Source organism: Staurois parvus, unplaced genomic scaffold (genome assembly GCF_062004578.1).
Source record: "Staurois parvus isolate SC_StPar_1 unplaced genomic scaffold, SC_StPar_1.0 ptg000282l, whole genome shotgun sequence".
Classification (NCBI taxonomy): domain Eukaryota; kingdom Metazoa; phylum Chordata; class Amphibia; order Anura; family Ranidae; genus Staurois; species Staurois parvus.
Genome location: NW_028318078.1, coordinates 1,109,163 through 1,128,394, shown reverse-complemented (window position 1 = coordinate 1,128,394; position 19,232 = coordinate 1,109,163). Strand labels below are relative to the sequence as shown.

Sequence of the window (19,232 nt, the reverse complement as noted above, 5' to 3'; positions counted from 1 at the left end):
TTATGTTGGGAAATTTGCGGCCGATTTTCCTGGCAATGATGGCCAAATCAGACGATCGTTTTAAAAATAAAAAATCTGCGCATGAGCTGTGACCTGAAAGGGACAGAAGTTATGGGGTGAACTTTATGATTTAGTCGGACGATTTTTTTATTCGTTGGTGGTAACGTCCGCCGAATGAACGACCGATTTTTCATTTATCGTTTGAAAAATCGGCCGATGTTCGACCCGTCTATGGCCTGCATAAAGGTATAAAGAACCTGCCACTTTGCTAACTGAACCCTGCAGGTGCAGCAGCTGATTGACAATTACAAAACCACTCCCATACAGAACAATAAGCTTTAGTCCTCATGCACACTGGATGTTTTTACAGCTGTTGTTTTTGGCTTTTAGCGGTTTTTTTTTTATACAGCCAGTAAACTCCCCAGCATGTTATCCTATGCACACATAAGGTTTAATCAGCGTTTTTTTGGCAGGGGTGTTTTTTGGCTGGAAAAAAACCCCAGAACTAGTGGGTTTCTAGAGGAGTTTTTCAGCTGTAAAAACACTCTAATGCAGCAAAACGCAGCAAAACGCAGCAAAACGGCGTTTTTGGACTTTTTTTTAGCAAACTTTTTTTGTGTGTAAAAAAACACTAAAAATGCAAACGTGGCAAAAGGTGGCTAAACGCTAATGCAAAAATACTGAAAAACTCATGTTTTTAATGTTACTTTACACAGCTAGCACTACAAGCATTATTAAAACGCCCAGTGTGCTTGGAGCCTAAAAGTAAGCTCTAGGTGACCTCTGTAGTTGAAGTCACTGTGGAGCTATTCATCCTCAATATTTACAATGGTAAACACACTGAAGACATTTTCTCAGCTCCTCTCTCCCATCCCAACACTGTCTTAGCAGCCTTCCAGACTTCTAATGTATACACAGAGCAGAATCTCTGGGAGGAGACAGTAGAGTTAAGTTCTAAGAGAAGGACTTGGCTAACTTTAGTGCTTCTTCTGTAGACTTTGAGGATAAAATGCTTCACAATGTCTGCAGCTTCAGGGGTCAGTGAGAGCTTGTTTTCAGCTCATTTTCTGCATATTAAGAATATGCAAGTTCTTCAGTGTCTATAGCCTTGCCACTGGTTTACTTCAGAGAGAGCAGAGGTTAAAATTCCCCCAGGAAATCAAGGGGAGTGACAGTTCAAAGCAAGTGAAGAAGATTAAAGTGATTCTAAAGGCCCAGAGCAGCCCAGATCTTCCTCTTTTCGGGTTCACCCACAGGCGTTCCTGGCCCCTCCCTCCTGTTGGATGCCCCCACAGCAAGCAGCTTGCTATGGGAGCACCCTCTGCTCCGTGTGTCCATTCACAAACAGAGCTGCGGCTCGGCCCTGCCCCTCTCTCTTCTCATTGGCTCACTGGCTGTGATTGACAGCAGTGGGAGCCAATGGCTCTGTCTCAGCCAGTGAGAAGGAGTCCCAGAATAGCCGAGAATCCAGTGCACATCACTGGATAATGAGGGGGCTTAGGTGGCTATTAGGGGGGGCTGGGGGAATGCTGCACAGAGAAGGTTTTTTTTACCTTCATGCATAGAATGAATGAAGGTAAAAGACCTTGAGCCTTTAGAACCACTTTAAGAAACTACAGCATTTTATGAAAAAAGACAGAATAGTGCTGAAAAGATCTGGCCTGATAGCTGGGGAAAGAGGAGTAAATGAGTACCCACTGAATCAGTACCTAGTGCTACTATCTACAGTATGTTCCCCTTGTACAACCTAAATAAACCTCCAGGTAGTATTGTTAATGGATCTCCGCTTATAAGTAACAGGTTCCGCCTGTTTATTCTGGTTCGCAGGTATACCAAGATTGATAAGGCCTAACTAGTGTAGGAATAGCTGTAGTGATCCAACAGCTGACTACTCTCGGCTTTCTCTTGTCTACTAATAGAGAGGCTCAGCATTGCTGTATTAACTTCCAGATTGCAGCTGAATAAGGGTAGATTTAGATGTGCATCTAAATCTCCTTTTCCTTTGAAGCCTGACTTACATTCTAATTGCGCTTCAGAGGCTACTGACAGGCAGTGAGGAAGCGATGCTTTGCGGCCATGGCATGTAAACACCCCCATCCACAGCCTATTGCAGCTTAAGGGAGGTGGTTGGTGGGCAGCAAAACTTGGCTCAACCACATATTTTTGCCATATTTTCTCCAACCACACATAAAGTCTAAAGGAGCTGGTGCTGCTGTTTAAAGCCACTGTGTCACCATGATGCCATCATGTGACTCCTCACTATAGACATGTAGTGAGGAGTCGCAAGAAGCACACAAGAATGCATTTCATTTAAAAAATAATGAAAATTCATATTTCTTTTATTTTAGATTGGCTGTTGGAGGTTAATACTACTGCTAGGTTCTTATTGCCTGTGTCCCAATTGGGGAGTTTTCCCCTTCCTACCAGGTGTCACTAGGACAGGAAATGTGGGGAAAAATCAAAGAACAATAAAATCCTGACAGAGCTTCTAAACTTTCCCCAGCCTATCCTAAAATATTTGAGCTCTGTCATTTCAAAGCCATTGTTTCTAATATTTAGGGACTCTTTAATGACTGGCATAGTACCACTGGACTGGTGTGGTGCCTACATTTAAGAGGATCAAGGTCTTTAGATCTGTGAGTTTGACTTCTATAGTTGGGAAGATACTGGAGAGTTTAATAAAGGACCACATAGATGAGTTCTTGCTGGAAAAAAAATATTTTAACCACTTGCCTTCCGCCTACTGTTTTTAATTGGCAGGACGGTGTCACTCTAGGGGCGGGTTGCCCTTCATAAATGGCACCCGCATTTTATAGTTGTGCGCGCTCCCTAGGAGCGTGCAGCACCGCGATCCGGTGCCCGCTGTGTCCTCCGGACACAGTGGAACACCAATCGTCGGACGTGACCTCTGTGTGAGGTCCCAATCATGTGATCACTGATTGGCCAATTAGTGATCATATGCAGAGCAGTAAGCAAGATGTCACTTGTGACATCATTGCTTACTACGTCTGAAATCTGTGAATGATCAGAGGTCACATGGTACAAGGCTATTCACAACAGCCTTGTACCATGTGACAAGCTGTGACCAATCACAGCTCACTCAGTAGTTCTCAATGGCTGTAAGAATGCAGCCAGAGAGAAAGAGAAATGATTGCTTTTACATCCTATATGGGTGTAAAAGCAATCCGTGTACAGAAAAAAAAAAAAAATCTTCATCACACCCAAGTAGTACAGTGTCACCATGGTGACACTGTACTGCTAGGGTGACAGTATGTAAAAAAACAAAAAAAACCCCATAAATAATACTATAAAAAAATGTAAAAATTTTTTTTTTTAAATTATAATTTTTGGTTAAACTAATTTGTGTTATTTTTTTTTTTACTAAAAAGATAACGGAATAAATTTTGGCCAAGATTTATGATGAAATATTATTTACAAAATTTTATAAGAAAAACACTTTTTTTCAAAATTTTTGGACTTTTTCATTTAAATAGCAAAAAAAATAAAAATCCCAGGGGTGAATAAATACCACTAAAATAAAGCTTTATCTGTCTCAAAAAAATGCAAAACAATTCATATAGGTACAGTGTTGCATGACCGCGCAATTGTCATTCAAAGTGTGATAGCGCTGAAAGCTGAAAATTGGCCTGGACAGGAAGGGGGTGAAAGTGTCCGGACTGGAAGTGGTTAAGCAACAGACAGCATGGATTCATGAAAGAAGTTGTCAAACAAATCTGATTTATTTTTATACGGAAGTAAAAAAACCTTAGATAAAGGAGTGGACGTAGTATACTTGGATTTTGCAAAAGCGTTTGACACAGTTCCCCACACACGGCAAATGTGTAAGGTAAAGTCTACAGGCTTGGAAAAATCCGTTTGTAAATGAATAGAAAAACTGGCTAAAAGATGGTATTCAGAGAGTAGTGGTTAATGATTCATACTGTGAATGGTCTAGGGTTGTCAGTGGTGTACCCCAAGGCTCAGTGTTGGGACTCTTACTTTCTAATATATTTATAAACTATATAGGGTCTGGGATTAAAAGTACCATTTCAGTCTTTACAGATGACACCAGAGTTTCCTCCCCCCCCTTATTATTGGTTGAACTAGATGGACTTGTGTCTTTTTTTCAACCAGACTAACTATGTAACTATCCAAAACTAACTAAAGGTTTCGGCGTTCCACTTTATGGCCTAGAAGACTGTACCCCTAGACCTAGCCTGCCTGTCCTTTGACCTAGCCCTGCTTACATCCATCACTTCTTTATCTGCTCAGTGAGTCTTCCCTTTGATTTGGAATGAACTTTAAAGGAAATATAATCTCAGTGCTGACAAATGTGCACACGCATAATATATAGGTATATAAAGGTGTTTGTAATAGTTCGAGTACTCCGAGCCATCTGGCTTTTTATTCTATACCAAGATAAATATTATATCTTCAAAAAATAGCAGTTTAATTATCCTGCCTGTAACATGCACACCATAGTAAGAGTCTCTCAAGTGCTTGGCAATCATAAACTTTATGTTCCCTCTGAACGAGAGAGTGAGACGTGGCGTACGAATTATTTTCACGCGTTTCAGCTCTTCCATTTGCATGCTTCTCAAGGTGATCATATAAACGCCACTTCTGCCGATGCAAGAATAAAACGTGTGACTTGCCCTAATGTACTTTTCAGAGTAAGAAGTACATGAGAATGTTTGTTATACAGAGGCATCTGAAATGGAATACCATTTTATCACATTGTGACTTCTGCTTGTGAAAACATAGCTTGTTCTGTTTTATTCTTTTAAATGTAAAGAAAAAAGATATAAGTGATAAACGTATAAAGTTTTTAAGTTCTATACTGAGACCCATTTAAAAATGAAAACTGAAATATAAAGGTTATATTTTCAATTTTGCTTGTATTTCAATTGATTTTTCTCCTTTTGTTGACCCTTTTTGCAAATGTGTTTTTCTGCACTGCTACATTAGCACATATAATTCTTGGCAACGTTTGCTTAATAAAAAAAAAAAAGATCGATGAAGCATTGAATGCAAAATAAAAAACTGAAAGCAACTAGTCCGAAAATGATTTAGATAACGGCTGCATACAAAGATAGCAACGCTATAGTCTCCAGCTGTAGTCGCAAATAGTTTGTAAACAGCTGATGAGTGTTTCAGCCCTCATAATTTATATTTTAATCCTCTCCAAATAGGTGTATAAACTGCCCGCAACTCCCCGTTGTAGGTGGGAGTTGGGATTTGTAAAGTTTCACTGCAGCTCCTCCTTCTGGTGGTGCAGTTTTAATATCTCTGTAGGATCCTTTCTACCAGTTTGAAACACATTTAGGTTAGCTAAAGTAAACAAAAGTAGGAAAGTAATATTACTGAATTTTGCCAGTGCCCACTTAATCTTATCTGCCCTTGGAGATACCTTCACTTAGAAGGTTAGCTCAAAAGGCATTAGTGTGAAATAAAAAGTAGTATTAAGCTGAGTACACATGAAAGTAGGATGTATATTTGGGCAAAAGGTCTCTCCTCCTACATCCTTTTTGGTAGTCATTGTGCCATGTTGAGGGATTGTCTGGGCCAGCCTTTCTCAACCTTTTCAGCACAGAGGAACCCCTGAAATACCTTTCCGGTCTCAGGGAACCCCTACAAAAAACTACCATATCTACAACTCATGATGTATTAGTGTGATGGTCAGTGGGAAGAATGTTCCTTACACTTGTGGTCAATGGGAAGAATTACCTCCTTACAAATAGCTAAAAAGATCAGTGGTGTCAGTGGGAACCTATCTGAGAGGCAGAAATTGCTCGATGCTAATTAAACCCTTAGCAACCTCTGGAGAAACCCTAGGGTTCCATGGAAACCTGGTCTGGGCCATTTTTAATTCTTTGATATTTTCCTCACTTCACCTCCATCATACAAGTTCTTTAATAGCCTAACTGGAGACACACCTCTGTTCTTCTTTGTAACTTCTAAAGGGGAAAAAAACAATTTCTTGATCTTAAGATCAGGCATATACTAGAATGTGGAAAACAAAGATCCAACATAATTCCCCCATGGATTTCTGAGATCCACTAGTTAGTGCATGCATTGCTATATAGCATCATCTACAAAAAAAGTATCTTATAATAATTTTCAGTTGACATCCAGTTACTGGAAGTTATGGGGCTACATGGTCCCCAATATGCATTGTCCTGGGAATGAGAAACCTCATTCTGGCTCACATGCCTCACAGCTTCAGAAAATAGATCTCTTTCTAACCACTTCTGTGGGACTCTTCCTCCACCTTTCAACTAGTGGCCTTTCTCTAACATCTCCTTCAGTCACTAAACCATTCCTTTGTTATATGCCACAGTAATAGGAGAGGTGGCCAAAATGATGTAAACATCCCTTGCACACTGAACTCCATGCTAGAAGCCACAGCCATGCAGGGGAAAACCATCTCAATGGGTGTTTCTAAAATGTTATTTTCTGCTGTGTGTAAATGTTATGAAGAAGGTTCAGTGATGAGTGGGGCAGGAAGCCCTTGGCTACAGCAAAAAATGAAAATGGTGTGTTTCCCTCTGCACTCAGCAAAGTACATGGCAGAACAGGAACTCAAAACAGTATAATTTGGTGAAAGTGGAGAGGGATATGCCAATAGACCTTTTTCTTCCACCTCATATAGTATTTTAAGCCCTGAAGAAGGTGATATGTTTTTAGCTTCTAAAACATGTTGACTTGGTTGATTTCTATTATAGAATTAATGCAATCAGATTCTATAACCATTTGAGTGAGGCTCTTGTTCATTTACATTTCCTGGCTGTTTTTTTTTTTTTTTGGTATGCTTGTATGAGGAGACGTCCCTAACCAGCACACAGAATTGCAACCCAATACTCATTGGCATGTGCATGCCAGAAATCTTTGTTTCATTTCAAATTCATTTGTTCATTGAAAAATTAAATTTTGTTATATTTTTATGTTGAACCAATTCATTTTCGGAATTTCTGTTATATCCTTGGCATTAATTTCGAATATTCATTGGTCCGGGTGGATTCGATAAATTTTGTTGCAGTTTTTCTGGATGACTGCTATATATTCAACATATTATCAAATTGGACAGATTTGAATCGGAAGGATTCAATATTTTCAGATGCTAGTCCAAACCACCAAGAGAAATGGCATGAGCTGACTGGTCAATATCAACTGTCATGTGCATCTTAATGAACAAATGGAAAGAAATTCAGATCCATTCGTTATCAATAACTAATTTGAAAATTGAATTCATTTCCCCAAGGGCACAAACTACTATTGCATCATGTGATGTCATCAGAATGAAACAAATAGATCTGGTAATTTGGTAATCCCTTTTTTTCATATTAACATTTGTTACTATGTCCATTCGGAGATTCGTATACATCCAAATCTCCAAAAATGTGATTTTCATCCAAAACACGAATCGTAACAAAACGAAATGCACATGTCTACTTGTTGGCTACATGTACATTATGTCAAGCATGCAACATTTAGACTGCGTCTGTGCTGCAATCAACATCTACGTATTTACATTACAGCCTGATCACAAAAGCCATGAAGGATAGGGATAATGTAGAGTTATACGCCTGTACTGTGAAAGTAAAAATTATTTATCTGCCAACCGTTTCAAACCTGCAGATCTTTTCAGTGTCATTGTCTCTGCTTTTTATGATGCTTTTTATCTTTCTGTGTATTATTTTTTCTTCCTGTCATTTCCCATGCTCGTAAAACCTCCTGACCCCTTTATTGTCAGAGTACACAAATACACGAGGATGAAGGTGATTCATAATTTTGGAGCATGTACTATGAGAATGTGTACATAGCAATGGCACCGTCATTGTCAGGGGGTCACTGTGTTAGGATGGGGGGTGTGCGGCCCTTTGTTCCAGTCTCCAAATGGTCATATGTTGACAATCCTGCGATCCTTTCAATAGTTAGAAGCATTACTCACAGTAACATTAGTTAGCCATAGTCAGAACATATTTTTATGGATTTGGGTGTAAAAGATGCTTGTAAATCATTTTTACAACAGATGGGAATATCATTACCTATATTTCAGAGCTATAATAGAAGTACTTTTGTTTAAAGGCCAAGGCTCAAACATTTTTAAGTATCTCAGCCTAGACTTCTAGGGGAACCATGAAGGTCTGGGACTAGACCAGCAAGGCTGATAAGGGCTGTTTCTGCAAGATGCAAACATTTCTAAGTATCCCAATCTAGATTTCTAGGGGAGCCATGGGGGTCTTGGACTAGACCAACAAGGCTGATAAGGACTGATTTGTTCAGTGCGCAAGCATTTTTAAGTATCCCAGCCTAGACTTCTATGGGAACCATGGAGGTCTAGGTCTGAGACTAGACCAGCAAGGCTGATAGAGAGTTATTGATCAAGGTGCAAAGATTTCCAAGTATCTCAGCTTAGATTTCTAGGGGAGCCATGGGGGTCTGGGACTAGGCCAGCAGGGCTGATAGTCTCTGATTGTTCAACTCGCAAACATTTCCAAGTATATCAGTTTAGATTTCTAGGGGAACCATAAGGGGTCTGGAACTAGGCCATCAAGCTGATAGAGGCTGATTGTTCTAATAATAAAGCAGATGTTACTCTCACCCTTACAAAAACACCAGCTAGCTGCTATCATTGCACACCAAGGGGGCATACTGTATGTTCGAACCTGCCACTAAGAAACTGCTGGCAGGTCACAGCATGTTATTATAAACATATGTAAAGTACTGTTACTATAAATGTAATATCCTTTCTTAATAGTGCAAATAATAAAAAAAAATCTCTAAACTTGTACATATAACACTAATACTTAAGCCATGGAATGAATAAAAACTCAGTGCTAATCCAAATAGAAAATAAATTAAATGAAAATAAAAATCCCAAAGTGTAGCAATTAAAAAAAAAAAAAAAGTATTACTAAGTGAATTATCTGTGTTTCATCAATATTTCCACCACCACATACATTGCAGCATAGGGGTAAACCTTCACCACCACCCAAACATGTGCTTCTTACCAGATAGCCAGACCTATTTACAGTATTTGGAGGTCTATCGTGCTGGTCCCACAACTTTGGGTATACAGGTAGCCAGCAACTAGATTATTCAACAGCCAAATCCTCTCTTCTGACATTTCAGGGTATTCAGTGTGTCACCAACAAATGAGAAGCTCTTCAAGTGGTTTGCCGATTCCCCTTTACACTAGATCAGGAGGTGCGTTGGATCTGATTGTCAGCGTCCTCCTCCTCTTCAGGCCTAAATTCACAGCTAAACGCAGCATGTATCAATAGCCCTACATTAAAAATCATAACATTTTGGTGTTTTAGCCTTAAGAGCTGCTGTCATCTAGTATTTCTCCTTTGCCTGTTCTTCGGCCAGTGCATGAAATGACATAATAGATGGATCTGATGGCAGAAAGAGGGGGGGGGGGATTGGGTTGGACAATGTAGTGGTTTAGTCGCAGATGAAACAAATAATCTGTCCACAGATCTGCCCAGTAGACAAAACTCCATTGCATACCAGTATAGAGGTGACCTACATCCTCATTTTCATTTTCCCTGCAAACGGCCCCATTTATAGACAGACCCTTATAAAATGTCACAAGAGGCAATACTGGTATTCCAAATTCTGGTGTTTGTGGCATTTTTAAACTTCAAACAACAAAGTATGACAATGTTATTACTAGTTGTTGGCAGGGATGACAGTTTATACATTGACCCCAATATCATTGTAGCTGCAGCCTCTGTATGATTCTATATGGATGGAAGTTTTTGGTGAGAGCTAGAGTACTGCTTCAAGACTATGTACTCTCCCAGCTTGATTACAGCATTGACATAAATGTCTAGAATAGAATAAGTACATACTTCACAGAAATATTGCAGAATATGACCTTTTTAACCATTTATTGAACAACCAACATAGATCTATGCTCTAATTGAAATGCATTCCCACACTTTTGGCTATTTGTAATCATATAAAGTGCACATGAAGACATCCACAATTGTTTGTGTTTACCCTCCTTATGCATATGTGCTCCTATAAGGGTATGTACATTCATATGTTAGGGTTGTCACCTTTTCTTCAAGCCAAACCCTAACACTTTAGAGGCACACTGCAGTTTTTTTGTTTTTTTTTATGTGTCTGTAGTTGTGTACAGGCAACCTATGTTACACAATGGGAATGCAGCAACTGTATGAACACAGCCGCAGATCCTAATTTAACAGTCATGAGGTTGCATGCGTAGGTCCCCAAACACAGGCAGTACACATTCGGGGCCACTCATCCACACCTGTCAAATTAGGACACAAGGCTGTGTTCCTGTGTTCATGCAGCTGCTGTGTCCCCTAGAGTAGCAGGTGTCTCCAACCGCACAAAATGCTCATTTATACTGTATGGGCCAGAGAACTGGTGTGAATGAGCCCTTCATTTTTTTATTATCTTTTTTTTTTTTATTATTATTTTTACTTTTTTTTTTATATTTGTTGGAATTTCTTTTACATTTTTTTCACAATATTTTTTTTTTGGGGGGGGGGGGCTTTGGTGAGATATCAGGGGTGCAAATAGACCCCTGAATTCTCACTTCTGAAACAGAGAAAAGGACTGAGGAAACACATTCCGCAGTTCCTTTCTGCAGCCTCAGCTACACAAAATGAGCAGGCAGGGCTCTGCACAGTCTACCTGTTCATAAACTCAAGCACAGCACACATAGTTTACTATGCTGCAGTTATGGATAAACACAGTGAGTGATTGGTACCCATCACTAAGTGTGTTCATTCAGAAAAGGAAGGGGTCAGTAATGACACTTTTACTAGCCCCTTCCTCCTCTATCCATCCTGAAAGGACCCCCCCCCCCCCCGCAGCACCTGGTGGGAGAGTAGAGAAGGGAAGCCGGCAGTACTGCGAAGGGGGGAGGGGTCATACAGGGGGCCCGGGCAGCAAGGGAAAGAAGATGGAGAACAATGGTCAGTGCCGAGGGGGCAGCATTTATAGGACCCACTCACCTTTATGGCTGTCTGTGCAGCAGCTGAAAGCAGCGAGCGGGAGAATAGGAGAAGCTGGCTTTCAGCTGTTGCAGGTTGAACCATACAGGGGATCAAATTCTATGATTGCCCTTTGTGACCACTGAAGCTCTGCCAGTGCACATGGAGTGATCGGAGTGTTCCCAGGCACACCCCATGTGCACACCTATGCTTGTCCGGATTTCAGGCAGTCTTAAACCTGTACACATAATTCAAAACCTGGACCAGTTGCCACCGGGAAAGCTGGCAACCTTCATAATAGCAATAACCGCTAATAGTAACTTAACCACCTTCCGCCTGCCCTATAGTACAAGGACGGGCGCAAGGTGGTTCTCTCATTCTGATAGGACGTCATATGACGTCCTACCATTCTCACTGCGCATGCGCGGCTCAGGACACAGCGGATCACGGAAAGAGCCGAAGATGTCAGCTCGGTCATGTGATCAGCTGTGTCCAATCACAGCTGATCACATGTAAACACGGAAATGCCGGTTATCGGCATTTCTCTCCTCTCGAGCTGTCATGCTGACAGCTCGAGAGGAGAGGAGAGCTGGTAATCGGCTTTCCGCGGAGGGGACATGTACACTGATCATCAGGGCACTGATGATCAGTGTGCCCTGATGATCAGTGTGGCCCCAGAAGTGCCACCTGTCAGTGCTCATCAGTGCCAGTGCTCATCAGTGCCACGTGCCAGTGCCCATCAGTGCTACATCAATGGCACATATCAGTGCATACCAGTGCACATCAATGCCACATATCAGTGCCCATCTGAGCTGCCTTTCAATGTCACCCATCAGTGCCAGTCAGTGCCACCTATCAATGCCAATCAGTGCCGCCTATCAGTGCCAGTCAGTGCCGCCTATCAGTGCCAGTCAGTGCCACCTATCAGGGCCAGTCAGTGCCACCTAACAGTGCCAGTCAGTGCCGCCTAACAGTGCCGTCTATCAGTGCCATGTATCAGTGTCATGTATCAGTGCTGCCTTTCAGTGCCCATCAGTGATGCCTATCAATGCCCATCAGTGCAACCTACCAGTGCCTCCTCATCAGTGCCCATCAGTGCCACCTATCAGTGTCCATCAGTGCAGCCTATCAGTGCCCATCACTGCAGCCTCATTAGTGCACATCAGTGAAGGAGAAAAATCACTTATTTACAAAATTGTATAACAAAAACTAAGAAAAAATGTTTTTTTTTTCAGAATTTTCAGTGGTTTTTGGTTTGTTTAAGAAAAAATAAAAATCCCAGAGGTGATTAATACCACCAAAATAAAGCTCTATCTGTCTCAAAAAAATGATAAAAATTTCATATGGGTACAGTGTTGCATGACCACGCAATTGTCATTCAAAGTGTGACAGCGCTGAAAGCTGGAAATTGGCCTGGGCAGGAAGGGGGTATAAGTGCCCTGTAGGCTAGTGGTTAAAGGTCAAGGGAAGTAGACACAATTACTCCTTTAATTATTTAAATGTAAGCTTTGTGACTAGAATCTGTTTGGTCATTAAGGTACAAAGTGAGCCTGCTCAGAAAAGGTTGAGGGACATGAGGTAATAACCTGTACTAGTAATAAAAACAACAGTATGAATACTTCTAAATGTCCTTCTTTTCTTGCAGGATGTCCGACCTCAACGTGCCATACCTCTGCCAGGCTACGACGTCAGTTTACCAAGTGCCAGCGATAAGGTGGACTTAAAGCATGTATTTAAATTAAGCCAGTCCCAGCAAACTTTGTTTTTTAGTGTTGAAGATGAGGAACTACTGATGAAATGGTTAGAGCTTCTGGGTCGAGCATCGAGAGGAGAAACAGAGGGGGTGGAATGTCCTGAGAACGCCTAAATTTCAACATTCCGAAACTTGTAATAGACGTTTCTTTAAGTAAAAATAAAAGCTTATCTGAAGTTTGACAACCAAGTAACTTTCCTGACATGCTCGTGTCTACATATTAACATCTGTGGTGTTCCCCATTTTCTGTAAATTTTCATATTTGTACTTGTGTACAATGCGTAACCTGTGTCCTGTGCCTCCAAATAGGCAGATCTTTTGACTGGCGTCTCGAGACTGCAGTTATAGCACAAAATTTCTTCAGCCTACTGTTTTGTATATGTGTATTTAAGAAAACGAATTCTAAATCCTGTTTGGTGCAGATTGTATCTGTGAAAAGTTTAATGACTATCACCTATTACTTGCCCAGAGTGGAAAGATCACATGACTGCATACATGTATGCATACATACATGCATACAGTACCGTGGATCTCACCAGAGCAAAAATGGAGCCGGACTTGTGCAGCTATTGATCATTCCTACACTTCTAACCTCTTGGATGCCTGAAAGTAACAGCCATTTTGTCGTAACTGTCAAATATTGAATATTGCAATCAGGAGTGTGTCTACCCATTTGGCATGTTGTTTACCGATAGTGATGGGGGAAAAAAAAAAGTTAATCAAGTGTTGTATTTATGTGAAGTATTAAGCAATTTGTACCAGAACAATCCATATACTCCATATGTGAAGAGACCCCAGATGAAGCACCTTCTGCATGTTTAAATGGCCGTAGACTCATTTTTTAAAAGTCTATGAAACAACTTTTTAGCACTGCTGGGAACATACGTTTTTTTAATTGTTATTTCTTGTTAACCCTGTGTTTTTATTTATGATTTGTAAATAATGTTACATACATATTTTCAGACATTTTAAAAAGAAAAATAAGCTAATAAAAAAGTTTAGCACACAGTGATTTTGTGATCATTTATATGACTTGAACATTTATATGACATAAGCTGTATTTTCAACTCAGGGGTAGCGGTTGCGGGGTGGTTTAAACGCAACTCAACCAGAGGTTTTTACTGCCCTCCAACCGCAAATGTAAACTAAAATGAAAGCTTAATGCCACTCAGAAGTGATCTTTTGCATGAGTGCCTACGAATAGTGTCACAAACAGACTGTCTTTCAGAAATTCCAGTGATTTGATAATGTGTCGTGTGGCAAAATGTTTTTGATAATTTGGTAGTGCTCCACTGATGGATTCTTCATAATGCAGAATCATGGGCAGCTTTCCAAATACGCTTTTATAACCCAACTTCACAAACAGATTGGGTGAAGTTTTCAAAGCACCGCTGCACAGCCACCCTGTCTTAGTTCTATACGTCTCTGCATGTAAGGCTTCCTGTAGGATGTAGCGGAGGTACAGCACGGGGACAAATTATTTATTCGTTATTGGGCACACTTCACTAACGCTTATCGCATGAGTTAAGTCAGTCACATGACCACATATCGCATGTGATACTGACAATGTCAAATCACTAGTGATAGTATGCGGTATTTACCGAAAATAGCAAAAACACTCGGTAAATACCACATAAAAAGAACTTAACGGCAATTCACAAAAGGAAGTAAATAATTAAATGCATGCGGTAATTAAGTAGTGCTCCAGGCATGCGGTATGTACTGGCATCTGTCAGTACTGTCATGGGTTGTTAAGGAATTGGTGGCCGCTGAGTCCCTAACAACCTATGAGTCATCAGCTGTGAACGGGGTTCTTCACTGACAGCTGAAAGTAAAAAGAAAAAATTGCCGGCAATTAAAAAATGATGTGGGGTCCCCCTCCATCCATACCAAGCCCTTCGGGTCTGCTTTGGATTTTGAGGTTAACCCCCACGAAAATTTTTTTTAAAAATGGCGTGGGGTCCCCCCCAAAATCCATACCAGACACTTATCCGAGCATGCAGCCCAGCAGGTTAGGAAGGGGGGGGGAGAGCACCCCCTCCTGCACCATACCAGGCCACAAGCCTTCAACATGGTGGGGTGCTTTGGGGCAGCGGGGCTCCCTCCCCCCAAAGCACCATGTCCCTATGTTGAAGGGGACAAGGGCCTCTTCCCCACAACCCTGACCGGTGGTTGTGGGGGTCTGCGGGCGGAGGGCTTATTGGAATCTGGAAGCCCCTTTTAGCAAGGGAGCCCCCAGATCCCAGCCCCCCTAATGTAAATTAGTATGGGGTACATGGTACCGCTACCCATCACCCCCAAAAAAACTGTATTGTGAAAAGACAGGAGACAGTCTTTGACAAGTCCTTGGCTTGACAGTTCCTAAATATGTAAGGGGTGGGGCCACCCGGTGACATCACCTATGTGACCCCACCACCGTGTGACATCATTGACCCAGGTCGATGATGTCACATGGGGGTGGGGTCACATGGGTGATGTCAAGTCAGCGGAGCAGTCAGACGGCCGGGAGCCAGCGTCAGGGAGCAGGGCCTTTTTTTGGGGGGGGGGGGCGGCGAGCATCGTGATTGACGTTGGATCTACTTCAGGGGACTTTTTGTATTTTCCTTCTTTCAATAAAGGACTTGTTAAAATCTATCTCCTGTCTTTTTTTCCACAATACAGGTTTTTTTTTTTTTGGGAATGGGTAGCGGTATTATGTACCCCATACTCATTCACATGGGGGGGCGGGATCTGGGGGCTCCCTTGTGGGGAAGAGGCCCTTGTCCCCATCAACATGAGGGTAAGGTGCTTTTGGGGGGGGGTGCTCACTCATCCTCCCCTTTCCTGACCTGCCAGGCTGCATGCTCAGATAAGGGTCTGGTATGGATTTTAAGAGGGACCCTCATACCGTTTTTTTTTTTTACATTTTGGCGTGGGGGTTCCCCTCAAAATCCATACCAGTCCCGAAGGACTTGGTATGGATGGAGGTTTGGGACTCCATGTAATTTTTTGAATTATTTTTTGATTGCCGGCAATTTTCTCCTTTTACATTCAGCTGTCAATGTGGAACCCCGCTGACAGCTGAAACATTAACGCATATTTTTCATTACTAAAATACCGCATAACTTAATAAGATAACTCATGCGGTATTTTAGTAATGTTTTTTTTTTAGTGAATTCAAAGGTTTTTTTTTTTTTTTTTTTAATGCTGTGCGGTATGCCCACCAATCAACAGCCATCTAGCCCATACTATCTTCCCTGCACTAAAAGGAGAGGAAGCTGCTGGGATTTCAAATCCCCAGCTTTTCTTTCTGTGACAGTATGGGATTGGTGCAGGGAGGTTTCCTTCTGTGTGAACTCAGACTATGAAAAGCAGGAATCGCATTCCTGTTCAAATCGCATGCTTTTCTTTGCGGTGCAATTTGCCTAAATACATTCAGGTATCAGGAGCATTTTCACAAATACTCAGTATTAGTGCATCCCTACTCTGTATATATGGTACGTATATACATGCATCTTGTGCGTTTCCCGTACCGCATTGAAATGGCACAGCCTTCATGCAATCTGCTGCGGGTGTCAATTTAAAATTATCAACACCCCAAATAGTGCTGAAAAAAAAAAAAAAAAGATGCCTGCACCTTTTCCGTGCGGAGCGGTGTGATTTGAGACCATACAAACTGAAAAATTGCACTGCAAAGAATCACATGTAGTTTGAACAGGTATGCGGTGCGATTCCTGTCTCAATCACATGCGGTTTCCCACACTGCCCCTGTGTGAATCCAGGCTGAAATGATGAAATGAGCGGTCTGCATGTGTGAAAAGGGCCTACATGGGACAGAAAAATAATTGTTTTCACTCTTCTAGGATGGCTTTTCACAAAGGTTTGGAGTGTGTTTGTGCCAATGCAGCCAAAAGAGTATTTGTGAGGTCAGGTACTGGTTTTGGGTGTAGAGATGTGACTCGCAATATGTGCTTCGATCCATCTCAAAACTGATCAGTAGGGTTGAGGTCCAAGCTCTGTGCAGGCCACCCAACTTTTTCCACACCAGACTTATCAGACCATGTCTTCATGGACCTGGCTTTGTTCCAACACCACAGTGCCCCTGTGCACAGAGAAGGGACTTTACAATCTGTTGCTGTGAAGTTGGAAACTTATTTAAAATGTCTTTATATGCTGTAGCAATACTAGCAGCCTTCACTGAACCCAACAGAGTGGCAGTTCTTTTATCCATATAGTAGTTGCAGAGATGTTCGATTCCTATCGCCCGATGTCCGGGACATGTTGTTCCGGGGTGCTGGGCAGGTAGTTTTTTTCTTCCTTTAGCCCTGCTGCGGACAAGCAGCGGGCTCACCTATCAGGTGGAAGCCTCCCCCCTGTGACGTCTCCCAGGCTCTGCTTGCCCATTTGTGGGCCTGGGACCAGCTCACCGCCGTTGGCTAGAAGGGAGGAAAGAGAGTGGACAAGTCCGATCCCCTTCCCTTCTTGCCCTGACCCGGCAGTGACGTTATGATGTCACTTCCGGGTCCCCGTTGAGAGATTTCCGGCCATGGAAGCCGGGAACGAATGTAATGCGGTGCGATGTGGACTGCACTACATTAAAGGGAGCACAGGGGAGACATGCAAGGTCTTTTAGACCCTCGATGCCTCAATAAAGAGAACCTGTCACTAAAAAAATCATCACGTAGGGGACTTTGGCCCTTTTGTGATGAAAAAAAAAGTAAAAAAAACAAAAAAGTTTTCTTTTATTGTAAAAAATGAGTTACACCCAAGCACATACCATCCCCCCAAAAAATGTTAGGCCCCCACCCCCACATATACGAACGTACAAACATAAAAGCACAAGTTGGGTCGCCTACGCATGAAACCGTTGATTGCGATATACATGTCACATATCCCCGTGCACACCAGAATGAGAGCAATAACTCTAGCATGAGACCTCCTCCATAACGCTAAAATGATCACCTATAAGGGGCATTAAAAGTGTTGCCTATAGAAAATATGGGTTACTGAAGTGCGTCGCCATTTCACGAGCGCACACAAATTTGAGGTTTGGATATCTGTTTAAGCGGTGCAACCTCATCTTTTATATTTTTAAAAAAAGGGTAATTTATTGCTTTTTTGTGCCCTAAAATTAACTTACTTGTATTATTTACTGAAATTTTGCAGTAATATGCGACATAAAAAATTGGAACTACTACTATTTTATTCTTTAGGATCTCTGATTTCAGAAAATATATCATGTTTGGGGGTTATATGTAATCTTCAGGCCTAAAATTATTTTTTAAACTTGTGCAAAAAAAATGCAAAAATGGCTCTGGCAGTGAAAGGGATAAAGTATAAGCCAGACACTCCCCTTTCTTGAAGAGCAGACAATCGGTGCTCATTACACTGCAAGGTCTCTCCCCTCCCTGCTAGTCCCTGGGTGCGGTGCTGGAGACAGGCAGGGGGGGAGGAGATATACAGCGCAATGTTAAAAATATTAAATGTTTAAGTCATCATAAAACCCCTTTTGTTTTTAAAAGCCCCAGACATTCCTAATATCACCTCCGATTTAACCATTAGCCGCCCGGCGGCATCAAAAGCGCTGTAGCTTTCCGGGTGCACGCCATTTGGCGTGCTCCCGCACATGCGCAGTTGTACCTCGGACACGGTCGATGACAGATCTGAGTACCGGCTCCCGTTGCCGGTACCATGTGACCTGCTGTGACCAATCACAGCAGGTCACATGACAGTTGTATACAATGGATGGCTTCATTCATGCCATCCATTGTATACTAGTGCCTAGCTGTGAATGGTCACAGCAGGTCACATGCACATGTCATGTGATTAGCTGTGGCCAAATCAGAGCTAAGCACAAAAAAAAAAAAAAAAAAAAACCTGAATGAATCGATGTCATTCAGGTAAATGTTTGCTTATAGCAAAGTAATTCTTTGCTATAAGCAAATTGTGTAAAAAAAAAAAAATACTGATCACTTCCCCAAAGTAGTACAATGTTACTATGGTAACATTGTACTACTTTGGTCATAGTAAAATATGAAAAAAATCTTAAAAAAAAATAAAAGAAAAATTTAATAAAAAAAAATAAAAAAAATAAAAAAATATATATATATATTTTTCATACTGTCACCACTCAGTGTCCCTGTTCACCGCCATGCCAGTTATATGATGACTCTGTACTGCACTGGTGACAGTATGTAAAAAAAAAATAGTGAAAATAATTTTTTTCATTTTTTCATTTTCCGAAAAATTATGACAAAAAAAATACAACTTCAAAAAACTCGCCATTCCTCTTATGAAGTACGTCCGACTGTCTACCTTGCAAAAAGGGGTAATTTGGGGATATCTGTACTATTCTGACATTCTTGGACCTCAAGAAATTAGATTGGCTGTCAGTACTTCAGGATTGATCAATTGTCAGATCTATACCATAGTTTGTGAACTCTATAACTTTCCTACAAACTAAATAATGCATCTTAATTTGGGTTATTTTCACCAAAGACATGCAGCAGAATACATCTTGGCCT

General features: G+C 41.4%; 1 protein-coding gene across 2 annotated transcripts in view; it reads left to right on the top strand.

The window, feature by feature from the left end:
- Positions 1 to 13,737, top strand: part of FGD3 (FYVE, RhoGEF and PH domain containing 3) — a 348,985-nt gene extending 335,248 nt beyond the window's left edge. For both annotated transcript variants that reach the window (XM_089681845.1, XM_089681847.1), the window contains exon 19: positions 12,622 to 13,737. In XM_089681845.1, coding sequence (XP_089537971.1) covers positions 12,622 to 12,843 — 222 coding nt within the window. In that variant the 3' untranslated portion in view covers positions 12,844 to 13,737. The remainder of the gene's footprint in view (positions 1 to 12,621) is intronic.
- Positions 13,738 to 19,232: the final 5,495 nt, after the last annotated feature.